The following is an 18,729-nucleotide window of genomic DNA, read 5'->3' as shown; positions in this document are numbered from 1 at the left end:
CTACATACCTCAAGGTTTGGGGTTAATCAGCCGAGAGTTCAGGGTTTAACAGATGGTAAGTTAAAAGTGCTTTCTGGAATACACACCAGTTTTTACAAAAACAATAATCATAGGGATGATAATTTTTCTGGGCTGTGTGAACATTTTAGCATTTGATGACTAGCACAGTTTACTACTTACCTTTCTCTCTGGCTTCTCTTCGTCTTTTCTCCTCCAAGTCAAGTTTGCTGACAGCTTGTCTGTTCTGCTGTAGGAACTCATCATAAACTAACATGGCATCTGTTGCATGACATGAATGCCCCTGGAGTCTCTTAAAACACCCGCTGGACTTCAGGCCTGCACTCAGCTCTTCATATTGTCCTGACTTACTCAGTGGTGCCCTCTGCTGATTCAGGAAGCTATAGGTGGATTTTTCCAGCTCCACTAGGAAAGTGTTGGACTCAGAGAACCCACTAGGCTGGATGGTAGGATATATATCCAAACTGTCCCTTTTTCTAGATCCTTCTTCCAGCTTTTCAGAGTTGTAATGGTGTTCATGTTTGGAGTGCGGTAGGGTAACCCGACTAACATCATAGTGACCCAGACTCTGGGGCTCTGTGGAGGTCTCAATGAGTGATGCGGGGTTCCAAAGTGTGGTTGGTGGTGGGGGAGCATGGTCTTTGTGCTGGTGTTTTGGGGAGATGAGAGGGGGCGGAGCTCCCAGTAGAGGATGGGCATCTCTGTTTCTCTCACGATCTCTGCTGTTGGGCTCATGATGGTTTAATTTAGGTCTAAAAGATGAAATACATTTTCCAGTCTTTGTTAGCTCTGACTTTTGCAACAAAACAACCTAAACTTAACTCATTTGTTTCAGTATCACTACCCATATCTGCTTTTTATGATCCAGCATTTCTATTTTTCCTAGATGGCACCTGTTAGGGAAGTCGTGGCCTAGTAGTTAGAGAGTTTGACTCCTAACCCTAGGGTTGTGGGTTCAAGTATCGGGCCGGAAATACCACGACTTAAGCCCCTTTCACACTGCATGTCAGACCCGGCAAATTGCCGGAACATTGCCGGGTTGCCTTCTGTGTGAAAGCAAACACGTGCCGGGTTTGTTTCCGGCATTGAACCCAGGTCGGGGACCTAGTAACATTGCCGGGTTCAATCCCGGGATAAGCACTGTGTGAAAAAAAGCCAGATCTAATGCCGTGTCATAGTGATGACGCACGTTATCACATGACTCTTTTACTGGCTGTTTTGAAGGAAGATCAACATTTGTGACAAAAAAATATGGGCAAACTGTAATGAAGCAGAGATCAGTTAGTTACTCACTTTCTGCGCTGACACTGAGGTTCACTTGGTTCAGTGAAAGTATAACGTGCCTAACGTTTTTTCGACTCGTACATCACATGTCACGCCCTGATGTCATTACGGGACCTTTACGGGTTGTGTGTGAAAGCACGCACCTATCCCGGGTAATCACTGGCAGTGCGAAAGTGCAAAATCTAGCGACCTGGGAACAATTGCTGGAACACTTTACCCGTGTATTTGCCGGAATCGCAGTGTGAAAGGGGCTTTAGGTTCCTTTGAGCAAGGCTCAACCACCAACTGCTCCCCATGCGCCGCAGCATAAATGGCTGCCCACTGCTCTGGGTGTGTGTTCATGGTGTGTGTGTGTTCACTGCTGTGTGTGAGCACTTTGGATGGGTTAAATGCAAAGGACGAATTCTGAGTATGGGTCACCATACTTGGCTGTATGTCATGTCATTTGTTTTTTTCTTCACTTTTTTAATCCAGCTCAATAATTGAATTACTGTAATAATAAAAAACAATAATAATAGGTGTGACCTCTTGTATATTGTAGGATGAATTTTTGTCACTAAAGAACACATATGTTGTCAGTGCCGATAGCCTTGTGGGCAGCAGCCTGACATACAACACTATTGCACTATGGGCATCTCGAGGTCAAGTTCTCACTTGAGGATATTAACTGATCCCACCTCCTTTTATCTCCTTTGCTTCCTGTAAGTTCTGATCCATCGTGTCATAATAAAGCCCCCCACCCCCCTCAGATCTGTGACAACTTCCAGTGTGAAAATGCCCTTACCTATGTCCCTCTATATGCAGGTCTGCAATTTCCCCCTGTCTGCCCAGGTCCAGGTGTTGCTCTAGGACCTGCTGACGGAACTCTGAAACCTGGTAATGCCTGTCCTCTTTCTCTTGCCTTAGCTTCCGTTGCCGGGCCAACCAGCGCTCTTCCTCATTTGTGCGCTGTAGCATGGCGGCCGCTGTCAGACTTGCAGGTCCCGCCCCTCCAGGGCCCAGATACATGCCATGAGCAGAGACAAGGCTGGGCAGGGGGTGATGTGTGGAGTTTAGGGAATGGTGAATTCCAGGCTGGATTGGTTTAGGGGTTGTAAGGATGGGCTCTTTGGTTTTATCTGGAGGAAATCATAGGCATAATATTTAGCTGCACAGAATGATGGTTCACACCATCATTAAAGATTATATAAAGTGCAGTGAAATGTGACGCTTGTTGCCAAATTAGATTTGGATTTGTTTTAAAGTGGTAATAAAATGTGAATTTTTTTGGCACTGGTCATGGCCAAATATATTAGAAAACCAAGTTTGCAAAAATATATTTGTCATATCTGTGGTTTAAACAACTATTTTTTTTTTCAATTTCTATCTAGTCATCTAGCTAACAAGCCACCATGTCGGCGTGACATAGTTGACTATATAATGTGGTTGGCTAACTTCGTTGAAAACGGAGCAAGTTCAGGTTTAAATCACCATACTAGTATTTATTTAAATTTTTCTAGTACTTAATTTTTAGATACTAGTATCTTTTCCATTAATTATTAGTACTTAATCATTAACTACTAGTTCTTATTCTTTAGCTACTAGTACTTATTCCAATAGTGACTAGTTTTAAATGTAATTTTCTTGTTAAGAAAACCGTATTATTATGAAACCACATAGAAAAGAAATGTGTCCAATACATGCATATATAATTAATACATATATATTAATTATATATGCATCAACACCACATATAAAAAAATCTGCAACCGTCACAGCACTACTATCGGTGATATAAGTCAGTTTTGCTGTAGGCTGTTCATCAAAAGCAGCATCAAAAAGCAGTGTGCTCACTGACAGTCCACAAAAAACACACACTCTATTATTTAATACAGAATAAGCATGCTCACACACATAGACACACATTATGTTGTAGATATAGATATTTGAAATAACTTAAATGTTGATGCTCACTGGAAGTGTCCTGTTTATAATGTTTTTCAGGTTTCAATTTAATCAAATTAAATAATTGTCAAAACTGATATGTCTGAATAAATTAAGTGGTAAACTTTGACTAAATGTGATTTTAAATGTAATAATTTTAAACTATCTGAATGTCAGTATCTACATAAACCTGAGAATAGGACTTTATTCCCCAGTTTCACAGACAAGGCTTAAGCCTAGTCCCAGCCTAAAATGTGAGTCTGAGCTGTGTCAACTGAAAGAAACATAAACTGTCTGTTCCCTTTGAATACTTCACTCATTCTGCGTATGGGGAAAAGCTCCTTTTTTCCCCCGATACAAGAAGCCATTTTTCAATAATGCAGTGCAACTGCACTGCCATTGGTTTAATCTGTAAACTTTTTTAAACCAATGACAGCACTGTGTAGCTGGACAAGCCTGTGGCAATGCAGCGTGCCAAAGCCCGCCAAAAAGGGCAGGGAGAATGGCTATATAAGCAGGCAAATTGCCAGAGGAATCAGATCAGATCAGATCTTACTCCTTCATCGACGACTTCACTTCGCTGAATCCCTACTGAATGCCTTTGCCTGGATCGAGCTCTTGCTGCCGAAGAGGCACCGCAGCGGACCAGCTGAGATCGCCGTTTGCCTGCAGTGCTGGTGCTCTTGCAGACATCTACTATCTAGCGGCACTCCCGAGCCGCCTGCTTCCGGGCCGCTTCTCAGCGAATCACCTGCCTCCATCCGGAGATTCTAAAAGAGCAATTTCCAGCGGTTTTCACTGCTCTAAAAGATTGTTTCTGACACCGTTTTCATGGTGGCAGCATCTGAGCAAATGCCGCGCCACAGCTGTGGCACATGCAGAGCCCCTCTGCATGAAGATGATGGCCACGGTGAGTGCGTCTTTTGCATGGGAAAACAACTTTTGTGAAAGCATGAGTCTCAAGCGGTCCCGCCCGTCATGCCCCCCGTCCTCTTCCTCCCACGAGCCAGCCAGGAAAAGACAGCGGGCTAGAGGGGCTTGTAACAGATATGCAGGTCATCAATTCATGGGTTAAATTCAGGCATACAAATGAAACCCTTTTTGCACTAAATGCAAAAGCAAACTTAAATTATTTTACGATACCCATGCGAGCCTCAAAGGAGACCTGAACCCCCCCCCCCCCCCCCCAAATTCCTTAACACACACACACACACAAAAAAAGAAACCTTTCTTAAAGTTCCTTACTTTTGTAAGTCCTTATTAATATGTATTTTGAATGTTTGTGTATTGCATAAAAATGGTTAATCCTGGGTAAATGGTTAAAGTGCTGACTTATAAGTGGAAATGTTCTCCTCAGTCTAACTCTTTCTCCAAACAGTCATGTTTATGTAACCCCCACTCCTTTGCAGCTCATATAAACTTTATGATCTCCCTGGGCAACAGGACAGGAGAGAAGCCAAGTCACTGGTTTCTTTTCCCCAATGCATTCTAAACTATTACCTTTTTTTTATGTTTTCTAAATGTATTAAGTATTTCTTTTTGGTACATTAGATGTTTCCCATATAAATTGGGACTATCTGCAATTTATTAGTGCGTGTTAATCTTTAAATGTGTGTAATTCTGCATTTGAATGTAACTTCATGTTTTGATCATTTATATACTGTACATTATTTTTGGTATCTGTGTAATCGTCATGATTTGACAGACCCATTTATCTAAAGCAAAGTAATGAAAAATTTATTATTCTGGAATTACGAACTTGCTAGAATATCCCTGATGAAATCTGACAAGCCCTAAATCATTAGGGTGGGTGTCTCCACAGAGACAAAGGAACTTTTCCCTCCGCTTCATATCGCGGACGTTCATTGGTTGTTCACGCGAAAAGAGGCGTGAACCATCCCAAGCCATAAGAATCGACCGAACAAGGTCCGCCCTCTCTTCTTCCTCTCTTCGTTCTCGGACACGCTGCTCTCCTGTGCGAACCTCGTCGCTCCCGCGAGTTCCTCGGCGCAGCCTTAGGCCGCACTCAGATCGCCCCCCCTCCCCCCAGCCGGGAGGCGGAGAGGACAGCCATTATCATGGCTCCTTCGGAAGCCTTTGTTTTCGTTGTTTTGTTTTCTTTTCTTTACTAAGTTTATTCAACTATTCGCCTTCTCCACACAAGGAAGACGAATTCTGGAACATTGTTTGTTGAACCTTTCAAATACCGCGCGAAGACAGAACAAAGGCCCCGCTCACGCTGCTCCACGCTCACGCCAAGATCCTGCGCTGCTCCAGTGCAGCTCACACGCGCGTCACATGGCCTCCGGCACACGCACGCTGTTTTCAAAAGAACCAGCGCACAAAGCGTCACAAAAAGACCACGCTCACGCACGCTGGGCCATGCAAGTATCACTTTTCTATGGAGATTTAAATGCTGTTTTAAAGTTGGTCTGTGATTTGATTCGTGTTGGCTGAGAAGGGTTACTGTCTACTATGATTTTCTTACCTGAGCTCATTCTGTGATCTCTCCCTCTTTCATTCTCTCTCTCTCTCTCTCTCTCGTTCTCTCTCTCCCTCATTTGGATTCCGTTATGTCTTGTTAAAAGTTTACTGTCTGTATTGTCGTACACATATTTACTCTGTGTGATTTGTAGTTTCGATGTATTATTAGTCAATTATTAAAACCCATATATTCATGATTCTTGTCTCCACTACCCGCTAACATTACGAGTCACTGAGATGTCTGATCTTTAGCTACAAGCTTTAAATTTAGAAACTAAATTCATCATAAGGATAGGATAATGTTTTCATGGCCAGAGAATATTTTTCCTTGAATTATAAGAAGTGATAACTTTATTGGAAATTGATAGGTCAATCTGGTTTGCTGGACAAACCACTGTTTGATTTGCAGTAATTTACAGTAAGAGATATCACAATAATTGATATGAAGAATGGAATATTGACATATTAATGAGTAAGTTACAGTGCCCTGTAATTAGTTATTGGTATAGACAATTGAGCTATTTTTCATAATCAATACAATTTATTGTAACTGTCATATGAGATATAAATATTAATCATATTCCTGATTAATTATTCAAATTCCCTATATATCATTTGAGTTAATTATTCTGTACAACTCATTGTTGCTACAGGCTGCATTGCTAAAGCTAAAGGTTTTGGGGATAATAAAACATGGCTACTCACTACAGTCCGCCCGAAGACCCCTGTGTTTCCATGGGGTGATTCCCACTTTGGTAGAATCGGATGACGCTCAGGTCCTCCACACCAAAGTGATGACTCTGCTAAGGAAGGGAGCCATAGAAATAGTTCCTCCCTCAGAAAGTGGATTGGGATTCTACAGCCATTATTTCCTTGTCCCCAAGAAAGATGGCGGTCTCACACCCATCTTAGACCTCAGGCTCCTGAACCTCTCCCTCATGAGATGGAAGTTCAGGATTGTTGACATTGAAACAGATCCTCACGCAGATATGCCCTGGTTCTTCTCACTGGACCTGAAAGATGATTACATTCACATCCAGATAGCCCCCCATGACAGACGATTCTTAAGATTTGCCTTCGAGGGCATGGCTTACCAGCCCTCACAAATATACTTCCCTTCAGGCAGTCTCTAGCTCCCTGCACTTTTACGAAGTGCATGAACAAGGTGCTTTTCTGACTCACGGTCAATTTTGCCAAGAGCTCACTGCTCCCCAGCCAAAGTATCACGTTCCTGGGAGCAGATTTCCATATGGGGGCTGTCATGTCATCAGAGCGCGCTCTGGTAATTCAGCAGTTCGCTTCTTCCACCAAGAACAAAGCCTGTTTCCCTCTGAAGTTCTTTCAGAGGATGCTAGGGCTGATGGCTTCCGCCCCCAGTTTTACAGCTCGGCCTCCTACGAATGCGGCCCCTGCAATACTAGATGAAACTCCGGGTCCAACCTCATGCTTGGTGGCATGACCGCTTTCGCATCAGGGTCAACCAGTTTTTCTGGCAGCCCTGGAACCTTGGATGAACCCTGCTTGGTTCAGTCATGGAGTACCCCTACAGGCGGTTTCCAGAAGGACAGTGCTCTCAACAGATGCGTCCAACCTGGGTTGGGGCGCTTTGTGCGAGGGCAGAACAGCCTTCGGCTCATGGTCACACGAGGAGTGCCATCTCCATATCAGCTGCCTCGAGATGCTGGCATTGGAGCGAGCCCTTCAATCCTTTCAGGTGATCCTAAAGGGGCACCATGTCCTAGACCAGTTGGACAGCATGACAGTGGCGTCCTACATAAATCACCAAGGTGGCCTTTCATCCAGCCGCCTCTGTGCACTGGCAAAGCGCCTCTTGGAATGGGCATTACACAGACTGCGATCGTTCCACAGCCAGAACTCTGGGCTCTGCACCTATAGCCTTTAAGCAATGATGCTTAAATGATACAGATTAAACCAATGGCAGTGCAGTTCCCTTTTCCATTGTGTGACAGATGCGCTCTTCCTTCATCTCAAGTCTAATAATAAAAATAACTGATAATTCAAGCAGAATTCTTGATTCTTCAGATTCTTGTGTGTTTATTATAGTGTTCAAATGTTAATCTTATAGGCATAATATATATATATATATATATATATATATATATATATATATATATATATATATATATATATATATAGTTTTTTTTTGTGGACTGTCAGTGAGCACACTGCTTTTTGATGCTGCTTTTGATGAACAGCCTACAGCAAAACTGACTTATATCACCGATAGTAGTGCTGTGACGGTTGCAGATTTTCACCGCCAGTGATGTGGTGTTGATGCATATATAATTAATCATCAAGCCTGCATTTATTTTATCAAAAATACAGAAAAAACTGTAATATTGTGAAATATTATTAAACTTAAAATAAAAGTTTTCTATTTGAATATACTTAAAAAAAAATTATTCCTGTGATGCAAAGCTGAATTTTCAGCATCATTACTCCAGCCTTCAGTGTCATGTAACATCCAGTCTATCACATGATCATTTAAAAATCATTCTAATATTCTGATTTATTATGAGTGTTGGAAACAGTTCTGATGTCTAATATATTTGATGATTAAAAGGTTAAAAAGAACTGCATTTATTCAAAAAAAAAAAAAAAAAATTCTAATAATATATATTCTAATAATATATTTTATTTACTATCACTTTTGATCAATTTAACACATCCTTGCTGAATAAAAGTATTGATTTTATTTTTAAAAAAGAAAAGAAAAAAAAAATACTGACCCCAAATTACTGACCAGTAGTGTATATTGTTGTTACAAAATATTTATATTTTAAAAACATAGCTTTTTTTTTTTTAAAGTATCCTTAAAAAAGTATCACATGTTCTGAAAAAATATTAAGCAGCAGAACTGTTTCCAACTTTGATAATGAATCATCATATTAGAATGATTTCTAAAGGATAGTGTGATAATGATACAAAAAATTCAGCTCTGCATCACAGAAATAAATGATAATTTAAAGTATAATAAATTTAAAAACAATTATTTTAAATTGTAATAATATATAACAATATTATAATTTTTTTCTGTATTTTTGATCAAAAGCAGAAGAAACTTCTTTCAAAAACATTAAAAATAGTAATGTTTCCAAACTTTTGGTCTGTACTGTATATATATATACACACACACACACAAACAAACCCGATTCCCATGTCTTCTATATAGCTAATGGCAGGATCTGGCCATTTTGAAGCTCATATCTAATTTTTTACTGTCATACATGATGCCTAGCTCATATTTTTTGTTTTGTACTATTTGACTGATCTTGAGTGAATAAATAATGCACATTTCTACATTTTGGACTTTTATTTATGTTGCCTAGCAGCTATGGATTTTAATTTTACTATTATAGGTGAATATATAGGTGCATATATATGGGCATATATAGGTATATGTATGCACATATATATGTGTACATATATGTAAACATATGTGTAAATATATGTGTGCATATATGTACATATATGTGTGCGTGCATATATGTATATATATATATATATATATATATATATATATATATATATATATACGTATATATATGTGTACATATATGCGTACATATATATGTGTACATATATGTACATATGATATAGGGAAACGGCCAATTTTATATATGTCACATATATTAAAAACCTATATCATATGTTTATATAGGTTTTTTTCCATGTGGGATAACATATCAAAATGTTGAAAGTGAGACAATTTGAAATGTCATGCCAAATATTGGCTCATTTTGGATTTCATGAGAGTTACTCATTCCAAAAAAGTTGGGACAGGTAGCAATAAGAGGCCAGAAAAGTAAAATGTACATATAAGGAACAGCTGGAGGACCAATTTGCAACTTATTAGGTCAATTGGCAACATAAAAAGAGCCTCTCAGCGTGGCAGTGTCTCTCAGAAGTCAAGATGGGCAGAGGATCACTACGATCATGGCGAAAAATAGTGGAGCAATATCAGAAAGGAGATTTTAGAGAAAAATTGCAAAGAGTTTGAAGTTATCATCATCTAAAGTGCATAATATCATTCAAAGATTCTGAGAATCTGGAACAACCCTATGTGCGTAAGGGTCCAGGCAGGAAAACCATACTGGATGCCCATGATTTTTGGGTCCTTAGACGGCACTGCATCACATACAGGAATGCTACTGTAATGGAAATCACAATGTGGGCTCAGGAATACTTCCAGAAAACATTGTCGGTGAACCCAATCCACCGTGCCATTCGCTGTTGCCAGCTAAAACTCTATGGGTCAAAAAAGAAGCTCTATCTAAACATGATCCAGAAGCACAGGCGTATTCTCTGGGCCAAGGCTCATTTAAAAAAAATATATATATATACACACACACATACACACACACACACAATGCAGCACGGCATGACAAATCTCTGACAGTAAACTGCCTCATCTGCCTCACTGTTCACCTATTTACTGAAGCCACTTGCTGCCAGTTAGCCCAGGTGCGAGGGCCCGTTCATCGCTGCTTGCAGCTTTAATTTATTATTATTAGGGCCCGAGCACCGAAGGTGTGAGGACCCTATTGTATCTGCTCCGTTTCTTATTAGGGCCAGAGCACCGATGGTGCGAGGACCCTCTTGGAATTGCTCCGTTTATTATTAGGGCCCGAGCACCGAGGTGCGAGGACCCTCTTGTATCTGCTTCGTTTCTTATTATTAGGGCTCAAGCCCGAAGGGGCGAAGAGCCCTATTGTTCTTCTAAGGATTATTCTTATTAGGGCCCGAGCCAATGGGCGCAGGGCTCTCTTGTTCCCCTAAGGATTATTAGGGCCCGAGCCAATGGGCGCAGGGCCCTATTGTTCCCCTAAGGATTATTAGGGCCCGAGCACCGAAGGTGTGAGGACCCTATTGTATCTGCTTCGTTTATTAGGGCCCGAGCACCGATGGTGTGAGGACCCTCTTGGAATTGCTCCGTTTATTAGGGCTCAAGCCCAAAGGGCGAGAGGCCTATTGTTTTCCTTAGGATTATTAGGGCTCAAGCCTGGAGGGCGAGAGCCCTATTGTTTTCCTTAGGATTATTTTTTATTATTATTATTATTATTATTAGGGCTCAAGCCTGGAGGGCGAGAGCCCTATTGTTTTCCTTAGGATTATTTGTTATTATTATTATTATTATTTATTCTTCTAATTTTTTTCCAAGGTTTCGGGGGCTTTTGGGGCCCTTAACATGCTTAAAAAGTCTTGAAAATTGGCACACACATTGGAACCTGCGGCCATTAGGGCCGGGCAGAGACTGATACACGGGCGTGGCACAGGGGCTCTACAGCGCCCCCTGGAATACTGAGGGCCATATATCATACATACTTGCACGTAGACACACGAAACTCGGTACACATGTAGATCTCATCAAACCAAACAACTTTCGTACTGCATGTCATAGGCTCCGCCCAACAGGAAGTTGGCTATTTACAGTTTAGTATTCATATTTTTCGTCAAAGTTGTGGGGGCTTTTGGGGTCCTTAACATACTCAAAAACTCTTGAAAATTTGCGCACACTTTGGAATCTGTGGCCTTTAGGAGCCTGCAAAAGCTGGGACCCGGGCGTGGCACAGGGGCTCTACGGCGCCCCCTGGATCACAGTCAGAAATGTTGATGTATAGCTCACACATACTTGCCAATATTCATATGAAACTCAGTACACATATAGATCTTATCGTGCCGAACAACTTTCGTATTGAATATCATAGGCTCCGCCCAACAGGAAGTCAGCTATTTAGAGTTATGTAAAAAGCGCATGCTCTGGAATTTGAAATACTTCTCATAGGTTTTTTACTCGATTGCCGCCAAACTCGCTCAACATGATCTCAAGACATTGGGGATGAAAAATTGCCAGGGGATTTTTGATATCTCGAACGGTTTGCTCGTGGCGAGGCTTTGAAATTATGGCGAGAAATGAGAAACAGGAAGTGTCTAATACTATCCACATACATTTCCTAATTTTAATCAAACTTCATCAGATTATTCATTGTATGACGTCGATCGCATATATGTGACTATTAGGAGTCAAAGTTATAGCGCCACCAACTGGCAGCAGGAAGTGTGTCATTTTCAAAATGCTTTGAATTCAGCATCTTATTTTTACTCGATTTGCTTCAAACTTCATCAGAATAATGTTAAAACACAGCCGATATAAATCTGCAAGGGGGATATTGATATCTAAAAATATTGTTGCCGTGGCAACATGTCAAACTGGAATACTTCTCAGGTGATTTTGAGGCATATAACATACTTAGAATTTCATCAAACTCAGAACACATATCAGTATTAGTGACAGCTAGACACTGGCACAATTTCATAAGAGGGCGTGGAAGAGGCACTCTATAGCGCCACCTTTTGTCAAAAGTGGGGGGGTTAGTTTTAGCTACAGACACCAAACTCAGTACAAAAATTGTTCTTATCAAGACGGACAACTTTCTAATTCACAGTCATCAGCTACGACCAACAGGAAGTCGGCTATTTTGATTTGAATGTGGATTGTTTTTTACATTTAGCTGTGAATTAATGCATACTGCTCAGAGGAGAGTAACACTATACACACCAAACTTTGTCTACATGTTGAAAAAACATTGAGGAACTTAAATTGTGAATGGGTTTTGGATAGCTTGGATGGTTTTGTCGTGGTGATTTTTTTAAATGACAGTAAAGATGGAATTATTAATTTTCCTGCATTTTTAAATTCCAAACACTTCAAAAACTTTTTTCATACAGAAAAAAAGTTATTCTGAGTAAATATGCATAGTTTCATGACTTTACAACACTGTTTGGATAACAGAAAATTAAAAAAACTGTCAGACATCTCATCTCACACTGTCCCTCTGTTTGAGTATATTTGCTTAGACTTCCATTGTCTGAGAGAAATTGCGCCCCTACAGGTGCAATTACCGGAGTTTTAGTTTCTCTTTTAAATCGGTTAAAATACAAATAAATACTTGGATTTAATTCACACTGACAAGCTAAACCAACATACATGATTATTATCAGGTCAGGGCTCATTAATAATGGATGTGTGGTCAGTGATATGTGAGAAACACGAGAGATGAATCACTGCTCTGAACACCAGCGTGTGGAATGGCGAGCTCAGAAAAAACGAGTTTATTCTTGTTTTATAGCTATTAAAAATAAAGTATTGCAGCGATATCACACAATTCACCAATTAGAGCACACCAAGAGCTAAATTAAGAAGTTTTTGAACTGTTTGTGTGAAAATGAAATATTTGCGGCTGCCTATATGAAATCACTGCCTCCGATCAGCGCGCACAGTGTCACAAGTTCAAAACTAACGAATTTATTCTTGTTTAAGAGCTTTTTAAAATAAATTATTGCCATAAATGCACACAATACATCCATTATAACACAACACGAGCTAAATGCAGGTGGTTGTGACCCGTTTAAGTGCGCAAGACTATTTGAAAGCACGACTGGCAGAATAACATCTCTGGAGCTGCAGGTTTCTGCCTTTCGTCGTAAGAACGAACACATCACGGACAAGATTATTTCCAAATACATAATAGCTTGGCGAAGTGGATCTACTGGATTTTAATATTAAGTGACCGCATATACCAGCTGCTTCTGCTAACTGGTTTTATTCAAGCTGTTTAGAGTGATTGCCGTAGGCTAATTTTTTAAAATGTAAATCCAAAAAAAAAAAAAAATAAATAAATAAATAAAAAACATTGGAAAAGAATAACTTGTACTTTTTTATACATTTTGTATAGTTTCATAGTTTATGCATTATAGTTATAAAAACAAACAAATTTAGCCACTCACATAGAAATCTTATCCTTTTCTGACAGTTTTAGGGATTTTTAAAAATCCTAAAAAACCTTATTTGTGCTGCAAATAATAATTTCAAACTAATTTGATACTGACCTCTGACATCCTGTGACATGATATTTATTTGAATTTACATAATCTCATGGATGTAACAGTAAATCTGTTCAGCTCACAGATCAAGACTAAGCTGTAATGCAAGCAGAACTTTCACAAATGCTTGTAGGCCAATAAAATCATTACAAAACACTTACAAATCATTTAAGGGATTTGATAACACTGTAAAATAATATTTAATTTGTTAACATTAGCAAATGCATTGATAACACTTTATAATAACTTCACTCATTTGTAAATAGTCAGTTCATGCTTCATAAAGCCTTGTCCCAATATTAATAGTCAGTAGTAAGCAGTTTATAAATACAGCTATAAATAGCTTGTTCTTGGTTTATAAGCACATTTATTAAAAAGGAGAGTAAAGGGTCAATTATCTTCCTATGAAAAATGAAAATAAACAAACAACAACACAGATTGATACAGAACTCAGAAATGTTATTGTGGATTTATGATAAACTCAGCCTGTAAATGAATTAATTCTCCTCCAAGAAGACACAAGTAGTTCACACCAAACTTTTTTAACATGAAGCCAATATACTGAGATGTTAAATTGCGAATGGGTTTAGAATACCTTAAATGGTGTGGCCATAGCGATTTATTAAAGTAACATAAAAAATACAATAGTTATTTTACTATATCTTTAAAATTTTTAATTCCAACTCTTCATAATTTTTTATATACGTAGAAGTCATCATTTGAAGGAAGCACAGTAAGTTTCATAGCTTTATCATTTTCAAGAGCCAGCATAAAATTAAAACTATCATAACTTATAAATCAAGCTTGCAATTCTTAGTACCAATAATGGCCACCAGATGGAGCTATAGGATTACTTTTAAATAATTATTGTAGAAACAAGTATGATTTAAATTATTTATAGAAATCTTTCAAAGAAAAATAATATGAATTTTATGTATTTTACTGATAAAATGACCCTCACTTAATTAGAATAACAAGCTGAAGTATTGTGAACTGTATATTAAAAATAATTCTTTATAGGCTTTATGGACAGATACATTTTGAGTGACTCTTGAAGGTTCAGCACCACATCCTCTTTTACCACTGTTTAAAGAATGTATCTTACAGAACAGGTGCGGATGAATTTTGAATGGCTTGAATGGTTTTGTCGTGGTGATTTTTTGAAATAACAGTAAAAAAGTAACCAGTAAATGTCTTTTATTTTTTGAAGTTTAGAAGTGCAGCTTCTAAACGCTTCAAAAAAATGTACACATAGAAGACAAGTCATTCTGAGGAAATATGCATGGTTTCATGACTATACAACACTATATGGATGATAGAAAATTAAAAAACTATCATACATCTGATGTCACTCTGTCCCTCTGTCACTGTGGGTAATGTGTGTGTGTGTGTGTGTGTGTGTGTTAAGTGAATTAGGTATGAAACTATCAGGGAGCATTTAGTCTCCAATGCCAACATTTTACAGAACTGCCACTTTCCTGGAGTCTCAGAATTACAATGTGTCAGGTTCTGAGAAATCAAATATTCCAAAAAATGATTTAATTAGAATACCATGAGGTATTGTGAAATACTATATATTAAGACTTTATATATAGGCTTTATGAACAGATTAGAGTGACTCGTGAAGGACCAGCACCACCTCCTCTTGTCCGATGGTTTGAGCAATATATCTTCCAGAATCCGGGATTAAGATTTAGGAGCTCATTTTTATTCCACCTCCTTTCCTGAAAGTCTGTCTTGCAGAATTGACTAAAAATTAATCTTCACATTAATTCCTAATTATTTTGCAATTCTTTTTGTCAGTTCTTCTTGACCTGTTTTTTTTTTTCTTCTTCTTTTCTGACCTCATGACCCAGTCAGCATTTTTGTACAATGATCACGTCTTAACTTATCTATTTCTGTATTGCATTTGTGTTTGATATTTCTCATGGGTATTTCATAATTTTCGACTTTGAGTTAAAACAGTTTGAGTTAAAACTCTTTTTTAGCGCATTTCATCTGTAAAAGAAAACATGCCTAATAATTCTGCACATGAATATAAGGAGTTTTTCTCTTCCAGCTTTCCTGGAATATTGCATAGCACTCATAAATGATTAAATAAAAAATAATGGTAGTTATTAAGATTGATATGGTTTGGAATTGTTAAATGTGCTTGGAAAAAAAACAATGTTTTAATGTTTAAGTTTGGAATATTAACTGACATGAATGAATGCTATATAAATATTGTTCATGTTAACATAATGTTTATAAATGAAATCTTATTGTAAAGTGTTACTAAATATATATATATATATATATATATATATATATATATATATATATATATATATATATATATATATATATATATATATTGTTCTGTGAATGTGATTTTAAAGTCTAGATGATTCGGAATAACTCTTTAACCGCCATATCCTTTAAAACCTCACTGCCAGAGGGATATTGTGAATGCATGTGCCCGCTGGGCACAGTTTACCTGATGCCACCGGGGTGGTGATGGCATTGGTGGCTTGAGCCCGCCATCGCTGCTTGCAGTTATATTTATTATTATTTTTTTTTTTTTCCAACGTCTCGGGGGCTTTTGGGGCCCTTAACGTGCTTAAAAAGTCTTGAAAATTGGCACACAGATTGGAACCTGCGGCCATTAGGGCCGGGCAGAGACTGATACACGGGCGTGGCACAGGGGCTCTACAGCGCCCCCTGGAATATGGAGGGCCATATATCATACATTCTTGCTCGTAGACGTATGAAACTCGGTACACATATAAATCTCATCAATCCAAACAACTTTTGTATTGCATATCATAGGCTCCGCCCAACAGGAAGTTGGCTATTTAGGGTTTAGTATTCAAATTTTTCGTCAAAGTTGTGGGGGCTTTTGGGGTCCTTAACATACTCAAAAACTCTTGAAAATTTGCGCACACTTTGGAATCTGTGGCCTTTAGGAGCCTGCAGAGGCTGGGACCCGGGCGTGGCACAGGGGCTCTACGGCGCCCCCTGGAACACAGTCAAAAATTTTGATGTATAGCTCACACATACTTGCACATATTCATATGAAACTCAGTACACATATAGATCTCATCGTGCCGAACAACTTTCGTATTGCATGTCATAGGCTCCGCCCAACAGGAAGTCAGCTATTTAGAGTTATGTAAAAAGCGCATGCTCTGGAATTTGAAATACTTGTCATAGGATTTTTTCTCGATTGCCGCCAAACTCGGTCAACATGATCTCAAGACACTGGGGATGAAAAATTGCCAGGGGATTTTTGATATCTCGAACGGTTTGCTCGTGGCGAGGCGTTGAAATTATGGCGAGAAATTAGATACAGGAAGTGTCTAATACCATCCACATACATTTCCTGATTTTAATCAAACTTCATCAGATTATTCGTTGTATGATGTCGATCGCATATATGTGACTATTAGGAGTCAAAGTTATAGCGCCACCAACTGGCAGAAGGAAGTGTGTCATTTTCAAAATGATTTGAATTCAGCATCTTATTATTACTCGATTTGCTTCAAACTTCATCAGAATAATGTTAAAACACAGCCGATATAAATCTGCAAGGGGGATATTGATATCTAAAAAATTGTTGCCGTGGCAACATGTCAAACTGGAATACTTCTCAGGTGATTTTGAGGCAAATAACATACTTAGAATTTCACAAAACTCTGAACACACATCAGTATTTCTGATAGGAACTTAAATTGTGAATGGATTTTGGATAGCTTGAATGGTTTTGCCGTGGTGATTTTTTTAAATGACCTTACAAACGGAATCATTATTGTATTTTTAAATTGCAGCTTCCAAACACGTCAAATAATTTTTTCATACAGATGAAAAAGTCATTCTGAGGAAATATGCATAGTTTCACGACTTTACAACACTGTATGGATAACAGAAAATTAAAAAAACTGTCAGACATCTCATCTCACTCTGTCCCTCTGTTTGAGTATATGTGCTTAGACTTCCATTGTCTGAGAGAAATTGCGCCCCTACAGGTTCAATTCCCGAACTTTTACTTTCACTTTTAAATCGGTTAAAAATACAAACAAATACTTAGATTTAATTCACACTGACAAGCTAAACCAACATATCTGATTATTACCGGTTCAGGGCTCATGGATAAATTATTTCTGGCCAGAGATACGTGAGAAATAGGAGAGATGAATCACCGCTGTGATCACGAGCGTCTGGAGTAAAGAGCTCAGAGAAAACGAATTTATTCCTGTTTTAAAGCTTTTAAAAATAAATTATTACAGCGATATCACACAATCAACCAATTAGAACACACCAAGAGCTAAATTCAGATGTTTTTGAACTGTTTGTGTGAAAATGAAATATTTGCAGCTGCCTATCTGAAATCACCGCCTCCGATCAGCGCGTACAGTGTCGAGCTCAAAACAAACGAATTTATTCTTGTTTAAGAGCTTTTTTAAATAAAATATTACCACAAATGCACACAATAAACCCACTGTAACACAACAAGAGGTAAATGCAGGTGTTTGTGACCAGTTTAAGTGTGCAAGACTATTTGAAAGCGCGACTGGCAGAATAACATATCTCTCGAGCTGCAGGTTTCTGTCTTTCGTCGTACGAACGAACACATCACGGACAAGATTATTTCAAAACACATAATAGCTTGGCGAATATAAACGAAAACAGCCACGTGAACATAAACTGGATCTACTGGATTTGAATATTAAAGTGACCACATTTACCACTTGCTTCTGTCTTCAATTTTAATCTATATAAAAAAGGAAACTCATTCGACTTGGCTGCTTTTTTAATGTGTGCGTATTTATTTATTTACCTTTTTATACATTTTGTATAATTTCATAGTTTGTGTATTACAATTATAAAAACAAAAATAAAATTAGCCACTCACATAGAAATAGCTTAGGCCTTAACCTTTTTCTGACAGTTTTAGGGATTTTTAAAAATCCTAAAAAAACCTTATTTGTGCTGCAAATAATAATTTCAAACTCATTTGATACTGACCTATGACATCCTGTGACATTATATTTATTTTAATTTACATAATCTCATGGATGTAACAGTAAATCTGTTCAGCTCACAGATCAATACTAAGCTGTAATGCAAGCAGAACTT

General features: G+C 38.4%; 1 protein-coding gene across 1 annotated transcript in view; it reads right to left on the bottom strand.

The window, feature by feature from the left end:
* LOC127977424 (genetic suppressor element 1-like) overlaps nt 1–18,729 on the bottom strand; it is an 870,445-nt gene that overhangs the window by 67,415 nt on the left and 784,301 nt on the right. The window contains exons 9-10 of the mRNA XM_052582332.1: nt 2,087–2,420; nt 181–770 (exon numbers count right to left, since the gene is read on the bottom strand). Of these exons, the coding sequence (XP_052438292.1) occupies nt 181–770; nt 2,087–2,420 (924 nt within the window). The remainder of the gene's footprint in view (nt 1–180; nt 771–2,086; nt 2,421–18,729) is intronic.

This window comes from Carassius gibelio, chromosome B18, assembly GCF_023724105.1.
Source record: "Carassius gibelio isolate Cgi1373 ecotype wild population from Czech Republic chromosome B18, carGib1.2-hapl.c, whole genome shotgun sequence".
Lineage (NCBI taxonomy): Eukaryota > Metazoa > Chordata > Actinopteri > Cypriniformes > Cyprinidae > Carassius > Carassius gibelio.
Note: the sequence above shows the minus strand (reverse complement) of the source record. Positions and strands in the feature narration are given on the sequence as shown.